At 42.5% G+C, this 23,763-nt stretch overlaps 1 protein-coding gene across 2 annotated transcripts in view; it reads right to left on the minus strand.

The window, feature by feature from the left end:
* LOC147027763 (interleukin-17 receptor A-like) overlaps nt 1-23,763 on the minus strand; it is a 72,827-nt gene that overhangs the window by 38,003 nt on the left and 11,061 nt on the right. The window contains exons 2-3 of one of the 2 annotated variants that reach the window (XM_085877348.1): nt 14,566-14,737; nt 9,951-9,975 (exon numbers count right to left, since the gene is read on the minus strand). In XM_085877348.1, the coding sequence (XP_085733474.1) occupies nt 9,951-9,975; nt 14,566-14,580 (40 nt within the window). In that variant the 5' untranslated portion in view covers nt 14,581-14,737. The remainder of the gene's footprint in view (nt 1-9,950; nt 9,976-14,565; nt 14,738-23,763) is intronic. The other variant, XM_085877347.1, reaches the window with a different exon arrangement.

A 23,763-nucleotide genomic window follows, 5' to 3' on the forward strand; every position in this document is an offset into this window, starting at 1 on the left:
GGTTTGGAGTGGGGGTTAATGAGGGTGGAAAATATAGTTTTGGATCATAGTTTTGTATGGAGGATGATATGTGTTTTAGAAGTTGGTAGTAGAAGACAGAGAGACCACCGACTTTTCTGTGATGTAAAAGCGATCGGCCCAGAGACTCAGCTTCAACAGGGGTGATTCCAGTGATCTTGAAGGCCTTGGTTTCCACGGCATCAACCTGAGCAAGGGATGCCAGCCCAGAGGCAAGAGCATTTCTCCACCAGGCTGTGCATAAAGGTATTGTAGGTGGACACCAGTTCAGGTGTGCAAAGGAAGGACTTTGCATGATGGTGGATGCCGGTCTGCCTTTGGAGGCCAACCGAGAAGTATAGTTTTCCCAAGAAAGATCATGGCTGATAGTGAGCTAGGTCCAAAAGTTCGACTGAACTTCTTCAAGAGGATTGTTTAAAAAAAAAAAAAAGTAGATGGAAGGGCTCACCAGAGATCCTTTCGGAAAAGCACAGTGAGTGTGTGCGATTTGTCAGGATTGAAGACAAGTTCCAAGTGTTTGATCAGATGGTGATTATATTAAGGTCTGCAGAGAGGGAAGAGGCTGTTGCCTGCCGATCTGAAGGATGATGGATATTGCAGCAAAGAGTGGAGTCATCAGAAAAGAGATAAAGGGGATTTTCCAAAGACTCAGATAGAGTATATCGGTGACGTTTAGGAATAGGATGGGGGCACTCCAGCCTTGACAGGGAGAGGAGATGAGAGGACCTCATTGAGAGTCACATTTTGGATACGAAAGTAGAGGAAGTCAGTAGGCAATCTGTGGAGTTGGCCTTGGATGCCATAGGTAGAGAGTATTGAGAGCAAGGCAGGTGCCAGACTGTGTCGAACGCTTGACAAATGTTTGGAGAGATGACCCCAATCTCATGTCCGACATCCATTTCTTGTTTGGAGAGCAGAAGTAGCATGTCCAAGGTAGAGTGACCTGGTCTGAATCCGAATTGATGATCTGACATAGGCTGTTGCAGAAAAGGAAGGATTTGATGTCAACTGCAATGATGGATTCCATGACTTGTTGATGATTGGAAGTGAGCTAGCTGATAGACCTGTAATTGGAGGGATTCTTTTTTGCACCTTCTTTATATCTGGCACAAAGTTTGAAAGTTAAATCTTGAGGTTGTACACATGTTGTTTTCTGGCTTTTCTGCGAGTGGACACACATTACTGGCTTTGGGGAATGACCTGAGATTCCCTCTGGTTGGATTTGCCTATCAGGAAGAGAAGGGCATGTTGTTTCTCGGCGATAGCCTCTCCGCAGGATTTAATGTACAACGGGAGGGAGGATACAAGTTGATACTTTGTAATAACTTTAACATTGTTATTATTATGCTATTATCATTTTTGTCGATGCACCAGTTTGAATGGAAAAAAAAATGTTCTCCAAAGACGAAATGCTTGATGTCCTGTTTCTTCTTTAAGTGACGTCGTGGATGGTGGCATGGTCATACGACTCGGCGTGCCTCCTGTTGCTTCGCTGATGGGTTCAATGAAAAGACAGCATGTTGGACTCCACAAGCTTGAGATTGGCAAAACATCAAACGAAACGATCATTTGATTATTCCCTGAATTTTTGGGGTAAAATACACCACCTCGGGACACCATATGCGCTTTCTTCCTCTTCGGAAAGTGGCGAATGAAACAAACGGAAACAGGAATTTTTTTTTTTCTAAGTAAAGTCGAAGATTACCCAACGGTGCCTGTTTTATTATTGGAAGACAGCAGGAACCCTTGACAATAAAATAAAGCGTGACGGAGATACTTGGCTCCTTTTATGTAAAGATTATCATTAATATTATTATTACGCCATTGTTGCGGTTCTCGGAACTGCATGGAGACAACAGACAGGTGTCTCAAGACAGTTATTCCATTATTATACGTGTAGATAGTCCCCTTCCTTTTGTTTAAGGCCCAGTCACACCTTGACGTTTTAGCCAGGAATGGCAACGTATAAAAATGCACGTAAAACGTTGGCGTACGCTGAAGTTTTGAGGTTTTGAGGTTTTTTTTTTAAGTTTGGTCGTATTCATAACGTGTTGGTCGTATGCATAACGTATTAGTAACGGGCACAGAACGTTTCGTTGCGTTATAGATAACTTATACCAACGAATTCTTAGCCTGTTGTCGGCGTTCACAACCTATGCCCAACGATAGTTTAACTTAGTCATAGCGCGCTGCACGTATCGCCGACGAACTCGTGGCGTTCTCTGTTAAAAACCTGCCACACGCAGATTTAAATCATAACCGCCTGAAAATTGGAAGTGTCAACATCGCAGTCACACCTTGACGATTTAGCCAGCGTATGCCGACCTATGAAAAATGTGTCTAAAACGCTGGGACACGTCGAATACGGTATGGGGAAGTTGTGTATACGTTAGGAGCACGATGAAAAACAATGAAGTACGCTGGCAAATTACGTGGTACGTCTAGTACGTCGTGAAATTTCAAGCATGCTGAAAATTTTACGACGTACTCGACGTATGGCTCACAAGTTCCGCATACGCTGGCATAAGTTCTCGGCACGCTCCGCAATCTTTTACACACGTCGGCCACACGTTACTTGTAAGTTACTCATAAGTCGAAACGCGTCGAGGTAATGTTTAGCATACCTGAAACTTAATTTTTAACCTACGAGTAACGTGCTTTGAACCTATTAGTAGCGTGCTTTGAACCTATATGTAATGTATCTCAAACGCACATTGGCGTATGTAGACGAATTTGATTGACGTCTTTCGCACGACCACAGAACTTACTGAACGTGTTTCTAACTTACAGCGACTGTATAATGGCGTATTGGCAGTGTTTAGGGGAATTGGTATATACAAATGGGCTTCACAAGAGGAACCCGTCAGTGTTCCAGACTCCATGTTAAGTAGATTTCAATGTCAGAAGCAGTGGCAGTAGTAGTAGTAGTAGTAGTAGTAGTAGTAGTAGTTCGAGAGAATTTAGTGATGTTGATGTTGGTAGTAGTAGTAGTAGTAGTAGTAGTAGTTCGAGAGAATTTAGTGATGTCGATGTTATTAGTAGTAGTAATAGTAGTTCGAGAGAATTTACTGATGTCGATGTTGGTGGTAGTAGTAGTATTACTTTCAAGTAATGTGTTGCAAAGTGTGAACAACGTTCATGTGGCGTGCTTACAAAACGTTACTCATTGGTTAGAAATAAGTTTCGGGTACGCTAAACATTACCTCGACGTGTTTCGACTTATGAGTAACTTACAAGTAACGTGTTTCAACGTGTGTCAACGATTGCATAACGTGCCTACAACTTGTGGCCAGCGTAGCAGAACGTGTGAGTCATACGCCGGCATACGTCGTAAAATTTCAAGCATGAAAAAATTCGAGGAAACGTTCAACGTTTAAAGCCAGCGTACTACGACGTATGGCAGTGTTTTTCAGCGTGCTCTCAATGTCATCAAAACGTACCCATAACGTATTCGACGTGTACCAGCGTTTTACACAAATTTTCCAAAAATCGGCATAAGCTGGCTAAAACGTCAAGGTGTGACTGGACCTTTAGCGGGACAACAAGGGAGGGAGTGCGTTGCGATGATCTAATAGTTGGGGTTGCTTCAATCATTTTTCTTCTTCTATGCTGATTATTCCTGAGGTAAATGAGCCACGTGCGCCTTGGAGGAGAGCGCGTGCGGCGCCGCGGTGGGGAAACCGCAGCGCGTCATGTGGTGTGATGGTTGGTGCTGGACTGTCGGCTCGAGCTTTCGATGGTCTCGGGAGAATTGCCGATTCGCATGAGAAAGACATGCAAGTAAATACCTCTTCAGAAGCTGCACGAATGGTGTTTTTCACGGCACGGGAAGCACGGCCAGCACGACGCCCACGCTGCACGAAACACGTACAGAGGCCGATAAAGCCGACTCCACGCCATGTTGGGCGGGATACGAGTGTGCGGGTAGAAGCGGCTTGATCCTTTTTAACCTCAATACCCGACATGTTGGTGTTCGCCCCGCACACGCCAGCGGAGTCGTGTGAACGCGAGCGCTGGCCACGTGCGTAATGGCGGAACCGCACGCACTGTATGGAATGTGCTCGAAAGCAGACACGTCCGCCGCTCGTGAAACGTGCACGGATTTATCCATGGCGGTGTACCTTCGGTCCTCGCTGGCAGCGGTGGATTCTCCACGGATGGTGAACGCGTTCTCGTATCTGCGGCCAACGAGGCTGTGATCGAGCCCGGGAATGTACAGTGCGGGCCACGTTGGTGCGTGCGGAGCAAGAGAGTTGATCGACGCTGGTTGAACCCCCGAGTGGGCATGCGGGACCCTCGACCGGTCGCCCGGCGGTTTTTGCAGGATGGTTCGTGTGCCAATTTCGGTGTGGGTGATTCATGTCATCTCGTGGGTTTGGAGCACAATATTGCCGCTGTTTGGGATGGCCTTGCCGGAAACGAAGTGAGGAGGTTTCCGGCCCAAGCTGGCGGGCCACATGAGGGGTCGGGGCCAATCGGAGTGCCTGATTCGTGTGATGATGTTTGGATTTGGCATGGCCCCTCCACCCGAGCTGCGGGCCCGATAAAGGTCGGGGCAGTCCCTCTTGCCCAGTAAGTCTGTGTTTCCTGCCCCTCGACTCCGCCTCATCGTCTCCGCCCATACCACGTCCACCTCACCCGCTTACCTGATCCAGCCCACTGGACTGCGCCCTTTCTCCGCTCAAGCTCCTCCTTCACGAGCACAGTCTCCACACGTGTGGCTTGGGCCAGAGACAATGCGCACACTGTCAGGTACCGCACCCTGGAGCATCCCCCCCCCCCCCCGCTCCCCACTGAAATGTATTGGTGGCACGTCATGCTATCGGGTGCACAGGTACCGAGATCATAGCCTCAACCCAGGCTGTTAGTGGTAAACTTTCATAGCCTCAACCCCTCCCTCCTTCTCCCCCCCTCCCCCTACCCTTAATATCCCCATCAGCGAGGTGACAGGTTGTATTTGCTACTCTGTATAATATGTGCACAATCACAATCTTGCATGTTTATGTGTAAATCACGATTTGTGTGTGTGGTGTGTGATGTGTACGTGCACCGCCACCAGTCATCTCCACTTGCAAATCTCCATGACTGAATGGAGCCTTTCCTGGTCCTGAAGCATCCATCTTTACCACAGCAAGGAACCACGACTCATGGACCAAGCAGTATCCTTAGCCATGCTCTGTTTCCCCTCCATCCCCGAAGTGGCAACAATGTAGATCCGCACACTCTCCTGTGTGACCTCCGGGGTATGCCAGATACGCCGATCCCACCTGGGAACATCCCTGCTTGCCTGGACATGACGCATGGCTGCCACTGGTTGCAATCTACACACACGATCCCACTGAAGCTCAGTCCAATCTGTCCATGGCGGGAGGGAGTCAGCAAAAGGGAGTCATCCTCAGTGGGAGGGACAAAGTGCACCAAGCTGCACAGCAAAGCCGCGTCCCAAACGACTCTGCCTCACTGAAGCCGTTATATTCAGTGTGGTCCTCAACTCCAAATAAAGCCCTCGAGGCTGCATGGTCAGCCCGTGTTCCAAATGCATGTCGATCAGCACGACACCAGGAACCACATACGTGGTCCGCTGTCCCTAAGCTGCCACCCTTGTCACGATCTCTGCTCCCATCTCAGATGTTATTTGGTACGGTCTTCGGTCCCACCAGTCCCCGATGAGAGGGAGGTGGGCAATGCACACTGCCCCCCCTCGCCACCAGTGTGTGTGTGTGTGTGTGTGTGTGTGTGTGTGTGTGTGTGTGTGTGTGTGTGTGTCTGTCATCAATTGTTCTCTCCATAATTCGGGTTTCAGAAGGTGGAACGGAGACCTCTCAGGACTCAAAGTATCCACCTTCGTTTCGGTGAAGGATCGTGATTCATGGTCCAAATTGTGTTGTTCTCAGAGTTTTGTTCCGAGAGCTCTTTTCAGGATTGTCACCGAGCCCTGGACAGCCTCCAACTGCAATGTGTTTGTTGTAATGTCCCAAGGGATGATTTGCCATCACACGGAGGGGGGAGGAGTGGTTCGTGGCTGGAGTGACGGATTAAACGGATCGCTCTTGATGTTCCTTACCGTTGTGACGTTTCTCCCGCTTCCTTCACATTGCAGACTGCAACAGATAGTCCAAGAGCATTAGGTCAAAATAGGCCCTAACCTGGACATTTTTGGTAACAAGCTGATTTTTTCAGGATAGGTCCAGGAATATGTCGAGAATAACATACTAAAAGTCCTCATAAATCATCCTTGAGCGTTTTCCGCAATCCAAGATGGCGTCCAAAATGGCCGCCTCTTCTGTTTTTCTCATAACTTTGCAAGCAGGTTTCCCCAAAACACACTTTAAATGTCTACATATATGTTTTGAAGTATGAGGAACTCATTAGAATACATCTTAAGAGATGCTGAAGCACGCAAGTACCAATAAGACCTCTTGAGTTCTTCCAAAAGTCCAGGCAGAAGCAGACGCCGACACCCTGATTGTCTCCACAGCACTAGCACTGGCAGAGCCAGAACATGTGCCAGTTGCTGTCGTTGGTACGGACACAGACTTACTGGTAATGCTAGTTGCTCGGGCAACCTCTTCCACAGATGTGTACATGCTATGCCGCAGTAATCCTGTCACGGTCTTCAACATTCATGAGATTCAGCATGCCATAGGGGACACAAGAAATCACTTGATGTTTCTTCATGCTGTGACGGGATGTGACACGGTCTCTGCGATCTATCGTCAGGGCAAGCGTAAAGCTTTCAACATGGTGCACAAGAAGCGGGAATACGACTTGCTGGATACCTTCACAAACAGTGGAAGCACCCATGACGAGGTGGAAAAAGCTGGGGAAGGCTTCATTCTTAAGCTTTATGGAGCCAGCAGTTTTGAATCTCTTGATGACTACCGTCACATCGCATACAAACGGGCAATCGGTCGCAGTTCCCAGAGTTCATCCTTTCAGCTAGAAAGTCTACCTCCAACTAGTGCTGCAGCAAAGCAACATTCATATCGCGCCTATCTTACCGTCCAGGAATGGATGGGTAACTCCTTATCTCCAACAGAATGGGGCTGGCGATTTCAGGACGGGACTCTTACCCCGGTAGAAACAGACATTGCTGTTGCACCCGACACTTTGCTGAACATGGTGGCATGTGGGTGTAAACCAGATGGTTGCAGAAGCATGACATGTAGCTGCAAGAAACTTGGGCTCTTTTGTACCTCAATGTGCAGTAAATGCAGTGGTCTCAATTGCAACAATACAGCACCAACTCTTATAGATGCCGACGATGATATTACCCCAACTTCAGAGGACATCAACATTGAAGATACAGCATCCGACGATGAAGACAATGACTGATGCAACTAGGTGTGTGCATGCGTAAGGTAAAGATTCATCTGAAACTTTTGAGGTTTGAATCTCTCGCATGATCTTGTTTTGAATGTCTTTGCCTCTTGAAACAGGCTAAAACAGCAGTGTGTTGATAAGTGGCGGACATTTTGAGCACCATTTGAATTTCAGAAAGAACTTCAGCGGTTTTATTGTTTCCTTTGTACTTCAAAGTATCTGAATGAGTTCCTTATTTCTCAAGTCATAATATATTTAGAGATTTAAAGTGCATATTGAGGTAACTTAGTCACAGGGTCATGAGAAAAACAGGAAATTGCAACCATCTTTGGCGCCATTTTGGATTGCGGAAAACGCTCAAGGAGGATTCATGAGGACTTTTAGTTTGTTATTTCACACACATTCCTGGACCTTTCCTGAAAAAATCAGCTTGTTACCAAAAATGTCCAGGTTAAACCCTAATGCTCTTGGACTAAGAGGTTGCAACCGGATCTTCCTCCGACCGACTGTCTTGCCACAGAGAGGGTTGGAACGGCTCTTGAAGAGAAGTCAGTCCAACTGATCCCATTTCCATCATCCGAGAAGCAATCAGTCGACACGTTCGTATTACCATCAGAATCAATGACTTGGTATGCAAAGAACCCAGGTTCAAATACAATATACGATGAGGCGGTTGTCCATCTTTTACCAACGTGCTTGCAGTTCATGTAAAAGTACACTGCCGGTCAATGTCCGTCTTGCACGTGATGCATGTACAAGCTCCTCCTGCAAGTACCTTCAGAGGGCTCACATTGAAGTTCAGTGATCCAGTCTGCACGGTGGCTTTCAGACTCTAATCCTGCCCAACATCCTCAGTTGCAGGCACTCTTGTACGTGCTAAACCCACTGAACTGAACCGACCTGAAATGAAATGAAATGAAATGAAATTCCTCCCATTGCAGCGATTACAATCGCATCGCACTTCAATCTTCCAAAATAAACACAGCCAGTTTCTATCGCTCACATTAAGCTCACACAAGTGGCAGAGGTCCTTTCAGTTCATGTGCAACAAATAGTTTATCTGAAAAATGGGTGGCCCTTTTTAATCGGCATCATCATAGTCACAAAACTATTGCGCTGTTGGAGCCAAAACAACTTCCTCTCAGCCATGGCAAATGGTGCGGACGAGGCGGGTTCCACGTTTCGCAATCTTCACCACAGCTGTCAGGAAGTGAGATTTCTCATTATGTTGCAATCTCCATACCCCCTGAATTGGACTGCTACATCAACCACCCAATCTACAACAACAGGCTATTGATGATCGATTTGATACCGCGTGGCGAAATGTAACTCAGTGTATCCTTCTTTGAAAAAAAAAGCATCGCCTTTAGTGGTGAAATACGATGCAATCAATAATACGCATCAAATGTTGTTTTGGTCGTGACGCAACACCAAGTAAATTTATTTTGAAAAATGTTCTGCAAAGAAAACCGAATGACTATTACACACAAAGTTACCGACACGGTCCATGGTTTGAACAGAGGCTTCTTACCGAACTACGTTGCATTGAACTGGGGGAAACGGGGGTCCACCGTGACACGACGAGAGGAAATATTTTATAACTCATGACACAATTTGAACAATGCTAAACAATTATGAATGCTTAAAAATTATGCAGGGAAAAATAACTGCAATTATATATCGATTGCTTTCTTGTTTTTTTTGATTGGGCTCAGCAAATACATCTCAGGATCCGAAGTAACCGCATTTGTTTTTTGTTTTGTTTTTTCCGTCGAAGGTTAAAGGAACTGCATTTGCATTCGATGTAAAAAGAAAAGGGTTCGCAATGATGTTACTTCTTAAAACAGCATTGTGACACGCGGTAGTGCCAACGCTTACGCAAGTTCCAAAACTTGGGCCTCTCCCATTACTCACTTGGCATTTGTCTTCTCATTCATACACTCGATGTGATGACAGCAACCAGCAAAGCCCCGCCCAGGGTGGCTTAACCCAAAAAATAAGATGTTCCTTTCCGAAACAATGAACCGAGGCCGATCGCCACTGGAAACCTGCATTCTCTATTGGCCCAAACAGACTCCTCGGATGCTTAATGGATAACGTTGACTAGAACGGCCTCCGCCAGGCTGAACAGTTTACGCTTGTATCTCACCGACAGGCTGGATCTGAATCTGGACCTGAACCAAAATCTAACAGTCTTGTTCTTGTCACCAAACCAACTCATCTAACGAGTTTTATCATATTTTACCCACTATAATGGACATCATTTTTGGCCTTATCTCTCAATGGTGAAGAATCAGTGAAAAAAACTAAAAATAATAATAATCTGGAATCTGGATCTTCACCAAAATCTAATCAATTCATCCTCGTCACACACCCAACCTGTCCACCAATTTTCGTCTGAATCCGTGCATAACTTTGAGATGTCCTGCTCAGACAAACGGATAGATAGACAGACAAACAGAGACAAACAGGAGTGAAAACATAACCTCCATCTACCTTTGGAGCTGAACCAGTAGGACAAAACCCTAATGTGTGTTAATCAAAAAAAAAAACAAAAAAAAAAACACAACACCCTTTGACCCTGACATATTTGACACATCATCACTTACCTTCCACAAGACTGCAATTCAATGCCTGGTGAAACACGCGCACACAAACACACGGAGAATTTTCATTTTTAGAAAGAAATGTTTACTCGATAAAGAACAAAGATTAAAAGAATGACACCAAACAACCAAATAAATTCCAAACATATTTCTACCCGCTGCCACCCGACCGTGCAAAGAGCCCCCCTCACAGTCTTGTCGCACTGACAGCAAGAGAGTTCTCTGTAATCTCACCTGGAGTGACCATCTAAAGACTTATGCGTGGGCTTGGAAACCTTACAGTATCTAATATGTTGGTTATACTCTCCAGATGACATGGCAATGCATTTACAGGTGTGAAATTCAAGAACCATAAACATTTGAAGCAAAAAAGCCAAAGAAGAAAGAATCGAAAATTTGAGCATTGCTTGGTATTCGGAGTATGCAAAACAAAATCTCTGTGCATTCAGTAATAATGTGGAAAAACAACCAGAACAGGTTCAGCAGAGTGTGAAGAAAAGGTCAGCTTTAACAAACGGGCGGCATGGTGGTATTAAAACGTGCTGTGGCATTAATCCTTGGAATACACTGCAGTGTCGTGAGACAAATTACACGGATAATGGGATTTTTTTGGGGTCAAAATAAGGTAAACGACTGCAGAGGCGTTGCCAGCTTCCAAAAATATTTAGGACACGGGCACCATCTAACTTCAGATAACCCCCTCCACACCCCCTGTTGCTAACATCTAACCCCCTCCGCACCTCATCCCCCCACCCCCAATAAAACATTGAGCATGGTGGCACAGTGCGGAAAAATTGGGTAATCATTACAAGGTGGCACATTGCACTCAAGGGGATAAAATTAATTTGGGGCAGAGCAAAAAACATTTGGGGCACATGGTGCATGGGCCAGTACCCAGCGATGCCCCCGATCTACTAATAATCATCATTTTGTATGCAGCCGATGACTGCTTGTTGCATCATTACTGGGAGCATGGCTGTGACACTGATACAGTGCCCTGTTTCCAGAAAGCTCGAACTCATTTTGCCAACCACTGAATGATGACAGGACGGCGAGTCAACTCACTTGGCGTCATCGAATGGCACGATGGGGCTGAAATTCAAGACCTGAAGATCTTAAGCCAATCACCTTAACCGGCAAGCCAACACCAGGCTTCACCACCATGGTTAATTGTTCATTTGATTACAGCAACATCAAACCCTCATTTCTACAAACCCCCCCCTACCCACCAAGTCTTGCCGACTCTTCCCTCCTGCTCAGCTGTGGTTTCCTCTATCCATACTGACACTCTCTTCATTATTCCATATCCCTTGTTCTTATTAGGTTTACTGTTGATCTGTTTGGTTCTTCCTTGATCATCTATCTATGTGTGTGTACATAACATATATATATATATATATATATATATATATATATATATATATATATATATATATATATATATATATATATATACACACATATATGTACACACACATTTCTTACTCTCTCTATTGTGTCTTCCGTTGTCAGTGTTGACCTCGATATATATAAAGACCATAAGGGGAAAACCAGAGATGTCACTTTTTATAAATTTCAGGGTTATTGCACCTGCCAATAGTTGGCAACATAAGGTTTCCTCTCACAATATTACTTTAACAAATAACCAGGGGTGTCACATAATTTATATGGTATAAAGTTGTCGTGCAATGAAAAAACAAGTGTTGTCAAAGCTGAACAAGTAGAAACCCAGAGTTGTCAGTACTTTACTCCTGGTTATCTCCCTTTCATTCATGTTAACTGTTCCACCATCATATTCAGAGTTGAGAAACTAAAAAATGAAAGGTTGTAAAACTTTCACAGCATAAACTCTAAGCACTACAATAGCCTATTTGGTTATATCATGGGCTCCGTAGTTGGTGCATATCGTGATTCAAGCCTGGTCAAACCTTTATTGTGACTTTATGGGAACCAAGCCGTGGCTTAATGGTTCGTGCGTCTGAGTACCCATCCTCATTCGATGTACCCACCGCCCAATCAACCTGCTTAGGTATATGAGGGAGTCACATGAGGTGACTTTGACTATCGCGGGGATGGTTTATCCTTGGTTTCCTCCCGGTTTTCCATCATATTAAGTAGTACGGAGTAAGAAATGGAGAATCCGTCGTCATATAAGCGAAATACCCTTGAGTATGACATTGAACACCAATCAAACAAAAAAACAATGACCGTTTAATATTGAAAAAAATAATCTGTGATCACCAAAGTCATGTAATGTATGCTAATAACCAACAAGCATGAATTTGCTACACATCCTGGGTTAAAATTGCATGGCAATTATTATACAAGGGAATAACCAGTGATGTCAGTTTGCAACATTGATTCGTTCTTTGCTCTTGAATTAAATAACACAGAAACTTGGCAAATGCTACATGCTTAATTTGATCGGCCAATGATCACTCTTCCTTTTACTGGAAAAGAAATCTATATGACAGTTATTAAACAGTCCACCAAAGTCTTGAAACTTTGTTTTCAGTTTCTTCAAAATTGACTTATCCTGACATCTCTGGTTTTCCCCTTGTGGTCTTCATATATATATATATATATATATATATATATATATATATATATATATATATATATATATATATATATATATATATATATATATATATATATATATATATATATAAAATAAAATTGCATTGGGGTGGCGTATGTGTGAAAACTACAGGGAACAATACACATAAAGGAGAGCCAATAGCTGTGTCAGAGAAATAACAATGTGGTTGTGAGATAGTAAATTGCCAATTTAAAAGGAGAACCCAAACACAATTATTTTTTTTCTGAAAACCAATGAAAATCATTAATCACGGTTAAATTGAAAGGAAAAACAATTTTTTTTAATTTTTTTTTGCCAATCAAAGTTTCGAAAAAAGCCCAAGAGTGTCGATTTTCGATTTCCCTGGTGACGTCACATCTTGAAGCCACACTGATCCAAATGGAGGAAGAGGAGGAGATTGGGACCACAATCTGTGCAGAGCGTTGGTCCTGCCGAAGCAGTCTCCTTGCCTATTGGGCACAATCCTGGACGGGTCGCCACTCCGACAGTATTCCAGCAAGGTGGCACTCATTTTGCCAACTTCGGAAGGATGACAGGCCGAGTTAACCCCACCTGGTATTAATTAAACAGCTGAGCGGGATTTGAACTCAGGACCCTGGGATCCAAAGCCGCCACCCAAACCATTACGCCAACACCAGACATATCCAAATGGCGGCTTTACATAGAGAATCAGTGCAGGTCGAGCTCGGCTTCCGATCCCGATTCCACCATCATCAGCAATTCTGAAGTTTCTCAGTATGTTGAAACTGATCAGTGGGATTTTGAAGAAACTATTGGGAACAGAATTAGTGATGGGAACACTTTCGGAGGAATTGTGGAGCTTTGTCGTTTCGAGCCCTGTGCGAGAGATTCAGAGGAAGGCAGAGGAAATGTTGGTGGAGATGAAAACGCTGGTCACATGTTCACTACAGATTGGTGGGTTTTGTTTTTCTGTGTAAATGACGGTTTATAAGGGAGGGATTTTGTATTAATTGATAAATCGGTTTTATTTATACATTACTCGAGCAGGAATACCAATCATCGCCCGACAGCCAACACTGTCCAGGCATACTCGGACAATGCGGACAAAATTGGCGATGAATGTTTTGTCTCACCGTCGCTTGCTGACCAAGTGTCTTAGATGGTAATGGGATCGTCCCGTTTCATATTTTCCTGGGACGCCATTTGTGTCTGTGTTCATGTCATATTCGTTATGTGGTGCTGTGTCGAGGTCCTGCACCAGTGGAGGGAGGGGTGGTGCGGGGTGGTTGTGGGTATTGCGGGGGTGATGGTTAATGTGTGATGGTAGAGGTGTGTGGCATGTTGGTAGGTATTGTGGAGGGGGAGTGGTGCTCGGGGTGGGGGGTGGGGGAACCCGGAAAAAGTTTTCACCTCCTCGGTGAAATCCTCTCGGAGGAGTAGGTGATTATACATACATACTTTCGCTCCACTATAAATCGAAGCTGGTTCATTTAATATGTAGAAATATGTGTTGATAATGGATAATTATTGTCAGGTGCTCTTGTGGTAACTGACAGGCAATGGCAACAGGTGTTTGATTCACCGCTCAAATCACCCACGTACATGTGCTGGTACCTGGGTCGAGATGGTCTGAGCGTTTGGAACAGAAGAAAAGAAGAATAGACCAGGGGTCATCATTTAACCCTTACAAATGTATTAACAGGATTAACAATTACGCAGACACCAATGAACAAGAAATCAAAACAAGAAATAATCCAAATCTTATCATGAATACCATGCCAACAGCAGTAAATCACATCAACTGTGATTGGTTCAAAGTTCGAATTAATTAAATTAATTCAACGTCAATGAAGGAGATTTAAACTTCCTTTACCATAGAGTGTGTCCCTGTCTGAATACCCGAGACCTGCCTCATAAATCTGGATGGTTTATAATGGAGCTAACATTTTTGGACATATCTTAAATATATTTGAATGCATCTCTTGGTTTCTATCTCTGCATTCCTCAGCTGCAGGTTATCGGCTGACAGGATGGCCTTGAGGTACTCATGCTCACCTCTAAGCTGTCCATCCTGGGTTTGAATTCCAAACCAGCTGTAAACTGCCATCCTGATGTTTCACAGGCAAGGCGATTCACCAATGTGTATGCCGCTCCTCAGATGGACGTTAAACGGGCGTCCTGTCCGTCAGCATTCGATGGTGGATGTTCAAGATCCCATGGTGTCCTCCTTGAAAAGTAGGCGAGCCATCGCCGGCACCATTAACAAATTACAAAATCCTGCCCTAACCTACAGGGGGAATTGCATCGGTAGCACTCACAGCAATGATGCAACGAGCAGTCACATGCTACATACGAAATGAGTGAATGAGTTACAAGGTAGGAACACCCCGCCCGCCCCCCAAACCCCCCTACTTCCATAAAACAAGGTGAAGCCAAACAAAACAAAAAAAGAAAGCACACACAATAGGTAACAGATCTTCGCAATCTCAAGGAAACATAAAACTACTGAGAAAATGGTTTTTGAATAAGCATGCGTGACTGCATCGCTGCTGACCTACACTTTGCTATTCGTCGACACTTCTTTCTTATTCATTTTGCGTAACATTCAATATTTCATGGACTAATTTAAGGAAAACAACAACACAAGAACAAACTTTTAAATGTCAGTGGTTAGTATGCATTATGTGTACATACATATAATAAAAACACACGACTCTGGAAATACACCGAAACCTCGATTAGCCGGACAACTTGGGATGAGCACATTCCTTTAGTGTGAATAAAGTGAAAGAAATGAAATACCTTTAAAAAAGGTATTTAAAAAAAAAAATTCTTTTTTAAAGTTTTTTTTTAAAAGTTTTAAAAAAATTTTTTTCAAAAAGCACACCTTTAAAAGTCACAAATTCGATGTGCACGGTTGCGGTTCACCCAATGAGGAAGGCTGAAGCTTAATTGCATGGAATGTAGACACGGGGGAAAGTCAGAAATTCTTCTATTTCATGTCCTTCGTGAACTCAACCTTAATTACTTCACTTCTCGTGGGTTGCATCACGAAGAGCGAGTCTTATTTGAAGAGACTTTCATTTACTCGTAGTTTAGCGGCCATATGAACTGTATGCGCATCCTATCCATCCTCCCTCTCCCAAGGAGGTTCCGTGCTGGCAAAGCAGTGTCATGGCAAGGATTACACTGGGTGGTTTGCCATTGCCTTCCCAGGAATAGTCAGAGTAGGTTTTTGGAATTTGAGGGGTGCTAGTGATAACTCACTGGCTCACTGCGAAAGACCGCTTTAACGATCGCAGGAGGTTTAACCACCAAACAATGCTCGCAGTTCAGTCAGCGAGCTCAACGTCCATCCGAGGGACCGTGCCTTTCGTGATTCAACCCCCTGCCTGTGAAGCACCAATCTGACAGTTTACAGTTGAGTCGATAATCAAACATAGACGAGACAGCTGGAGAGAGGCCCTATCTCTCCACCATCTTGTTGGACACACCCAAGGCTTTCTTAACCTCAGAACAACTCAAAATGAAAATTTTAAAGCTTGGCCTTAACATATATGATGCCATACGCTGTTGATTGCAGACATAATTCCCACCATGATGTATCAGATCGTAATGCCTTGTCCCACCTCATTCTAAAATTTAACATTTCAAAACTAAAGTGATTGATGTCTTTTGAATTCCTTTGTACGAGAGGCCACCAACAGCATTCTTCACTTCATTTGGCATGTTTGTGTACACAAGGAGCACACCAAATAGGATTATACAGTTTGATGGCAAACAGGACAATTGCTGAACAATGCATATACTCATCCACTATAATGTCATCTTAAGACTGCCATAGTGTGTGTGTGTGTGTGTGTGTGTGTGTGTGTGTGTGTGTGTGTGTGTGTGTGTGTGTGTGTGTGTGTGTGTGTGTGTGTGTGTGTGTGTGTGTGTGTTTAAATTTCAGGACTGTACTGCATTTTCCATGCCCAAAATGCAAAGTTTTCCAACAATAGTGTCTTTGGCTTGTTGTGATTTCTGGATATCAATCCCAGCTCATTGAGGCTTTCCTGTCCTCTGATAGCAACCTTCACCCCTGGAGGAAAGTCCAACTCTGCCTTTTTGGCACCTTCTGCAGTCTTTTTGAAATCCAATTCCTCATTAATGATAAACAAGCCTGGAATTGACTTAGAGGTTAGGGTGGTGGCTTGGGATCCTAGGGTCCTGAGTTCGAGCCCCATTGGCTGCTGAATTAAAACCAGGGGATTGACTCAGCCCGTCGTCCTTCCGGGGTTAGCGAAATGAGCATCAGTGTACTGGTAATAGGGGCACTGCATCAGCGGAATAGCTGTGCCCCTAACCAATGATGTGACCAGCAGCCAAAAAAAGGCTGTAACACGAAGGGATTAATGGTATCTACTTTTCGAATGATATACATTTACAGTGTTTTAAATTTTTTATTCCAACTTTGTTTCATTTTACTATAATTCACAGGTGAAAATTCCTTCACTCACTGACATCGACAAACGTTAGCAAAGTTTTGCAGACAAAATGCACAGAATCGATAGCAACAGTAACAGATGTGATGACAAAACGCAACTTCAAAACACCACCTTTCTCAATAACAGAATCAAACACGAACGTCACTTATTGAACGACATGTTCACACGGTGTGTTCAAATCCTTGAAGTTAGTCAGGCCTTTCTGTCTGTCGACTGAGAACAACAAAACAAAGCCTGTGACTTGTGGACCCACCAAATGAGAGAATCTCTACCTCCTCACAACAGCAAAAACGAGGCCAAAATATATGGTGATCAGGCCTTATTTACGTCTACTTACGAACACACTAAATTGCCGAGAGCTTTCTGCATCAAAATTTGATTCAACAACTTACATAACTTTCTACGTTGAAAACGTTTGTTGTTTTTTTTTCTTCTTCAACCATTTTTTTGTGCAGTCCTTTGAGATACTGAAGCTGTTATACAGGGCGGGGGGATTTATATCTGACACATTTGAAATCTTTCTAGTCGGAAGCAATCTTGGCATAACTAATTATTGTTTTCTTTGTTTTTACAGATAACACTGGGCTGCATTTGAAATATTTTTTTCAGTGGTCTAGGTTTTCTCAACGGTTCTTATATGTTTTTTGCATGCTGAATTCAGAAATGTATCTAATTTCGCTCAATCAGGTCAAGTTTTTATCTCTATCTCTATCTCAAGCTATCTCAATTTTAAGGAAAAAAAAAAATCAAAATTTCTTTTTTTTTAATTCAAAATCAGACTTACATTGACAGAAAATGTACAAATTATACATATAATGACACAAGTACACTTAATGTGGAAGAAAGTGCCTTCTCAATTACTTTCATTTCAATTTCAGAAAAATATAGATAAATCGTTGTTTCTGGCAACAACCAACTTCAGTCGCTCCAGCAGTCGCTGTTTTTCCTTCATCTTTTTAATGTTGAATTTCACATTCACGGTACTTGTGCGTTATTTTATATATAGTTTGTACATTTTCTGTCAATGTAAGTCTGATTTTGAATAAAAAAAATGCTAATTAAAAAAACAAAAATTGATTATTTTTTTTCCTTAAAATTGAGATAGCACCATAAAGACTTGACCTGATTGAGTGAAATGAGATACATTTCTAAATTCAGCATACAAAAAACATATAGGAGCCGTTGAGAAAACCTGGACCTCTGAAATGATGCAGACCAGTGTAATACTTGAAGGTTTTTTTTTTTTTAATGATGGAGCACTTTAAATGCAATGAGCATTTATTATTATTATTTTTTTAAATGCAATGAGCATGCCAATTTCACAAACAAGGTCGTCATGACAGATGAGGCACACTTTGATTTGGCAGATTTTACTCCACCAGATTTTTTCCCATGGGGATTTCTGAAGGGAAAAGTTCACAAGGAACATCCAATATCGATCGATGAATTTAAGGCAAACATCACTGCAACTATCCGCTCTATTGATCAAGAGACATTGCTTGCGGTAATGAACAACATGATGATCCGCTGTCGTGAATGCACGAATTTCAAAGGGGCCCATTTGTCTGATGTAATTTTTAAGAAATAAAGAATCAAAATTGATTTTAAAAACTTGAAGTATGTGCCCTATGTTGTGTAGAAATTTTATTTTATTTAGTTTGGAAACAAAAAAAGTTATAAGAATAATAACACAGTCAGAAACCAATTATATAACAGCGCGATGTCGCCGCGCTGGAATAAATGCTCCACCCTGGCTAACACAACATTATGAAGCAAACATTTGTGAGGGGCTTGGGAGCAGGAACCCGTCACACATGTGAGAAAATAGTACAGGCCAGACAGGTTGAACAATATTTCCTCTTCCTGTGTGTAGATATTGGAAATGGCATTACTCCAAACAAATTATATGATTTCAGGGAAACTACGTGGGGAAATACAAGAAAATTTAAGCTGCGGTGGGGTGGGTAACATGTTCCAATGGGAAAAGTTCATGCATGAAGGAAATTTTTTACTGCTTGCTGTAACATGCACATCAATGCCTGATGTGAGCCTTCCCCTACCACAAAACACCAATCAATGTCAAATGGAAGATAGAGTGGTTCAGCGTATGTAATAGTAACAATAACATTATTGTTACCATTGTTACTAAAGTGTAAGGAAAATACATTTCAACGATGATATCATTATTGTTGAAAAGGATATTTTTTATGAGCTGTACCTCGAGTAAACAGTATGGTTTATGACCCTTGCCAGAGGAGAGGGCATTGCATTTGGGTCCGTCTGTCTGACTGTCTATCTGTCTGTCTGTCTCTGTCCACACATAATATGCCAACGTGGACCACAATTTTTACACATTATCTTTTTTTCAACGGAGTACCTCTATAAAAGTATGTACAATTAGAACGCGAGTATGTCTATAAAACCACACAAAACAAGTCCTGACGACGGTCTGCAATCGTTGATTGCTCTTTCTTGTTTAAGCATGTAAACATTCTCCAGATTTTATTAAAATACAGTATAAATGAATTGTGTGATTTTTTGTTGCATATCTGACGTCCGAGACCAAAAAAAACTCGAAAACAAATAAATAAATAAATATTTTTAAATACCATATCAGCCTTTTTGTGGGCCTGTGGAAGCAAATATATTAAATACAATTAATTACATTAATCCTCTCAGCCTTTTTATAAGACCACCGACTGCAGATTAATGACCGCTAAGCCCGAAATCGATGAGTCTCTCACTCGGCCGGAGAAAGCTTTTGGTTCAAGTCTTTCATAAACGAGCAAGCTTTTGGTCTGAGTGGGTTAGAGCGGGAATTTGGAATTTGTTCAGGGTGCCAGAGATAGTTCTCAACTTTTCAGGAACAACATCGTGGGATCTTTAACGGCCACCAACTAATGCTGACCAGGGGTCACACTTAATTTTTTTTGTGTGTGTGGTCCGCCGGGCCACCAAAACAGATTCTATTTGTGGCCAACCAGTATTTTTGTTGGCCCGACCATATATTATTTGCCTGTGAATCAGTCATAAAAATCAGTATCAACGTTTAAATTACTACTTCTCAAGACAACTACAGATCAAATGTCAGCGCTTTTCACACCAGCAACCTCACGTCTCATCATCACACAAATTTATCGGCGTAAAACACATTTTGCTTCCTTCCCGCCTCTGTTCATCTCACATCCTCCTCACGACACACCTCGCAGAACATCACATCCCAATCTTCCTCGTTCCAGTCGAAACTTCCTCATCCTCTTCCCAACTTCATATTCCATTTCGACCTGCTTCCTTTTTTTTGATCCGATACATTTTGTGAATAACGCCACATGATGGAACACCGAAGTGCACGTCTTCTCTAAGATGGAGTCTCTGCAGCATGTGATCATTACAGCAACACCAGATGATCAAATTGGTCATGCCAGTCTCTCCTAAAATTCAGCAGCCAAGGAGAAGTCACACACGATACACTGATCTCTGGTGCTATATCACTGTAGATTTGGGAATTGTGCAATCATGTGCCTGTTCCGCACACATACTTTAGATCATTCTAACATGTGGCTAATGATGTGATGCATGCATATTGCAAGCTCAGGCCTTGCTCCTATACCCAGAGGTGGCGTTAAGGGGATGCAAACCAAGCTCAATCCAGCACATGTGCTGGGGTGTGTTCCATTACCAATCAGCTTGTAGAGCGTTCGCCCAAGCAAGCACTCCAACAGAATGGTTGAAAAGGAGCAGCTGGCTTGGCAAGCGATACCGAGCTGATTGGGAATGGGACACCCCTGGATCAGCTTTTGGAGTGTGTTTGTGTTCACGGATGGTGGTGTCACGTGAGATTAGGGGGTTACCGTTATTCTAAATATATCTATGGGAGCAGTCGGGGGGGGGGGGGATCCACGTTATTAATTTTTATTAATGTCAAAAATAGTACTATTATTATTGTTAATATTATAGTTTGCAACACAGTACTGTAACCTTAATATTTTTATGCTATTTTCATTATTCTTGTTATAACTTTTGCCATTTGAGGTGACATTCTAAAAATGCTACGATAAGGGGGAAAGACTGTCAAGGTGCAACATATGTGCATGGCTCACAAAGTGGGTACACATACTGTTACACAAAGGGCAAAAAAAGTTTATGCAAACATCAAATGCAACCCATTATGTTAATCTGCATGTATTCAAATAGCCAAATCTAATTTTTTAGACCTGCAGCACATCCGGTTTTAAAGTTACCACTGAATATATACAAAACTGTAAATACACGTTCAAATTTCGAGCTTGGCGTCAGCGTTATGTACGGAATCAGATGAAAAAAACAACGTAAATATTATATTTTGGGATGAGAAACAGTTAATTTTTACTCTGCCTTTTTAAACAGGCTCAATATGTGACAGGAAAAAGAAATAAACAACACATTTTGAGAGAGTCCTCTGTTATAAATTACGAAGAAAACACAGCGAGTTCAGTAGAAAAGAAAGCCAAACTTGTAAGCAAAAATAACGTTAAAATCGAATCTATTTCTTTCGAACTTTTGAAAATAATCACTTTAAACATGAAAAGAAAAACATAATTCTTACCTCTCGGATTCTCACGAAGCACCAAAAAAAATTCTAGCGTTGGTTAAAATGAAGAATTATCAGACAAATGCGAGTCACCTCCTTCGGCTCGGCGTCCTCACGCTGGATTCGTACGTTACGGCTCTCGCAAAGACACGGACATGAAGACAAACACTGCGCTCGATGGCGAATGGAAATGTGCTGACACGCTTGCAAGTGCCTATTATATCCATCAATCAGGGAAGTTTGCAAGACGGCAAGATTTTATAATGCTAGCGTTATTTGCGTCCGACGAGAGATGATGATTCGTACATAACGGAACTGACACGAAAATCAAGACGGGATTACTTGCGGTCCAAATTTTATTTTTCTGATCACAATTTTGATCTATATTTTTCTGCCGTTAGACTGTGTCATATTTCCAAGAAATTAAGGGAGATTTGGAATAAAAATCATAAGAAACATCAACACTGGACTCCTTATTTTTCTCGATGCAGTGGACACGAAGCGTTATGTACGAATCAATTATTTCATCAGATAGGGTAGATGCCAGAAAACCCGAATAGGGAGACAGAACATCATCAAAACATAAAAGAGACACCAAAGTTCACATTCTGAGTCACGACACTCAAAATAACCGTCACATAAGAAACGTGCAGTAAAATAAAATTTTTACCAATCAAACTGTAACATTTCTATGGTTAAAATACCCATATTCTGTTGCTTTAATTCATCTTTAATGAAACAGGGAAATGGAAAGTATGATATTGCCGGAATCTACAGGTTCCCCAAGATGTCCACTTTCATTTCTGACCGTTGATGGTTTGTCTAAATACCTCATAATAGTTTTATGTGGAAATTCCCCACAAACATACCACAGCATACCCACTTTGTGAGCCATGCACTTATACACCTTCCCAAAGTGGAAAAAGGCAATAAAACATGGGAATTACTCTGGATTGTTTTGCAGTCAAGTGAAGTTGAAAGCAATGTTGGCTAAACGAGTGTGAAAATAATGAGTCCTATTACTCATGATACAATTGAGCACTCTCTCGTAATATGCTCTAGACAACTCATAAACGCTCTCCCACAACCAGTGGAAACGGTGCTACCGGTACACATGGAAAAAATTTTTTTGTATCATCACACCTTCGGAACTCCAGGTAAGAGGGGCAAATTAAGTTGCTACTACCTTTGCCGTATGACCCGTAGTCCCCTTTGCAAGTTTAGGTGGTTGAGATTACATGATAAGTAACGACCGAATACTATACATTGACGAAGAAGATTTATCGAAGATTTTGACACAAGTGGCTGCACAGGCCACCGAGGACCAAGGTTTTGGTGGCCCGACAGGGTTTTTCGTGGCATTTGACACCCGGGCCACCACTTAGTTTGAATCTCGCTGACAGATGGGAAGCCCAGTTCAACATCAATCTGAGGGACACGCACATTAATAAATCACCCTGCCTGTGAAACACCAGGATGGCAGTTTACAGCTGGGCCGAGATGCAAACCCAGGCTAAGACAGCTCAGAGAAGAGCGTGCATACCTCTCTCTCGGCTATCCTACCAGCCGAACCCTGATATTATAGCAAAAAATAAAAATAAAAAAAAATAAACTTTACCCTGAAGGACAGCGTGACATCTTTAACGTCCAGCAAATAATGCTGACATATGGTGATCTAAGTGCTGTTTTCACATTCTAAAAGTGAATTTGTGCCAATATAACTATTCATGCACATTCAATTGGCATTTCAAAAAAAACCAAAACATTTTTTGAGTGCAAATCGCACATATATATTTAAAATGGAAACATTTGAGAATACAGCTGAATAATTAAATAAGCTCGAATGAGCCAAGATCCTCATCCTCTTAATGATGACGTCATAAAAACGAATATGACGTCATTGTGATGCATCAGGCTTGCGATAGATTATCTGTGCTAATGCCCGGCTTGATTCCCGCAAACAAAATTCAAACAGCTTGCCTAGTTTCGGAGATAATGGTATAGGCGATTTCCATTAGCGGCAATATTATGACGTCAACTTTTTTTCTCGGAAGAATTTCCAAAATCGGAGATGGTTACTGCCTGCGTGTGGGCTTTCTGCGTATACATGGCAAGTTTCACGAGGATCCGATGAAAACTCTGGGTTGTGAAACAAAAAATGTCAAAAAATAGGAATGACGTCATAAAAATTGATAT

Source organism: Eptatretus burgeri, chromosome 4, assembly GCF_056783735.1.
Source record: "Eptatretus burgeri isolate ZD-2024b chromosome 4, Ebu_testis_v1, whole genome shotgun sequence".
NCBI lineage: Eukaryota > Metazoa > Chordata > Myxini > Myxiniformes > Myxinidae > Eptatretus > Eptatretus burgeri.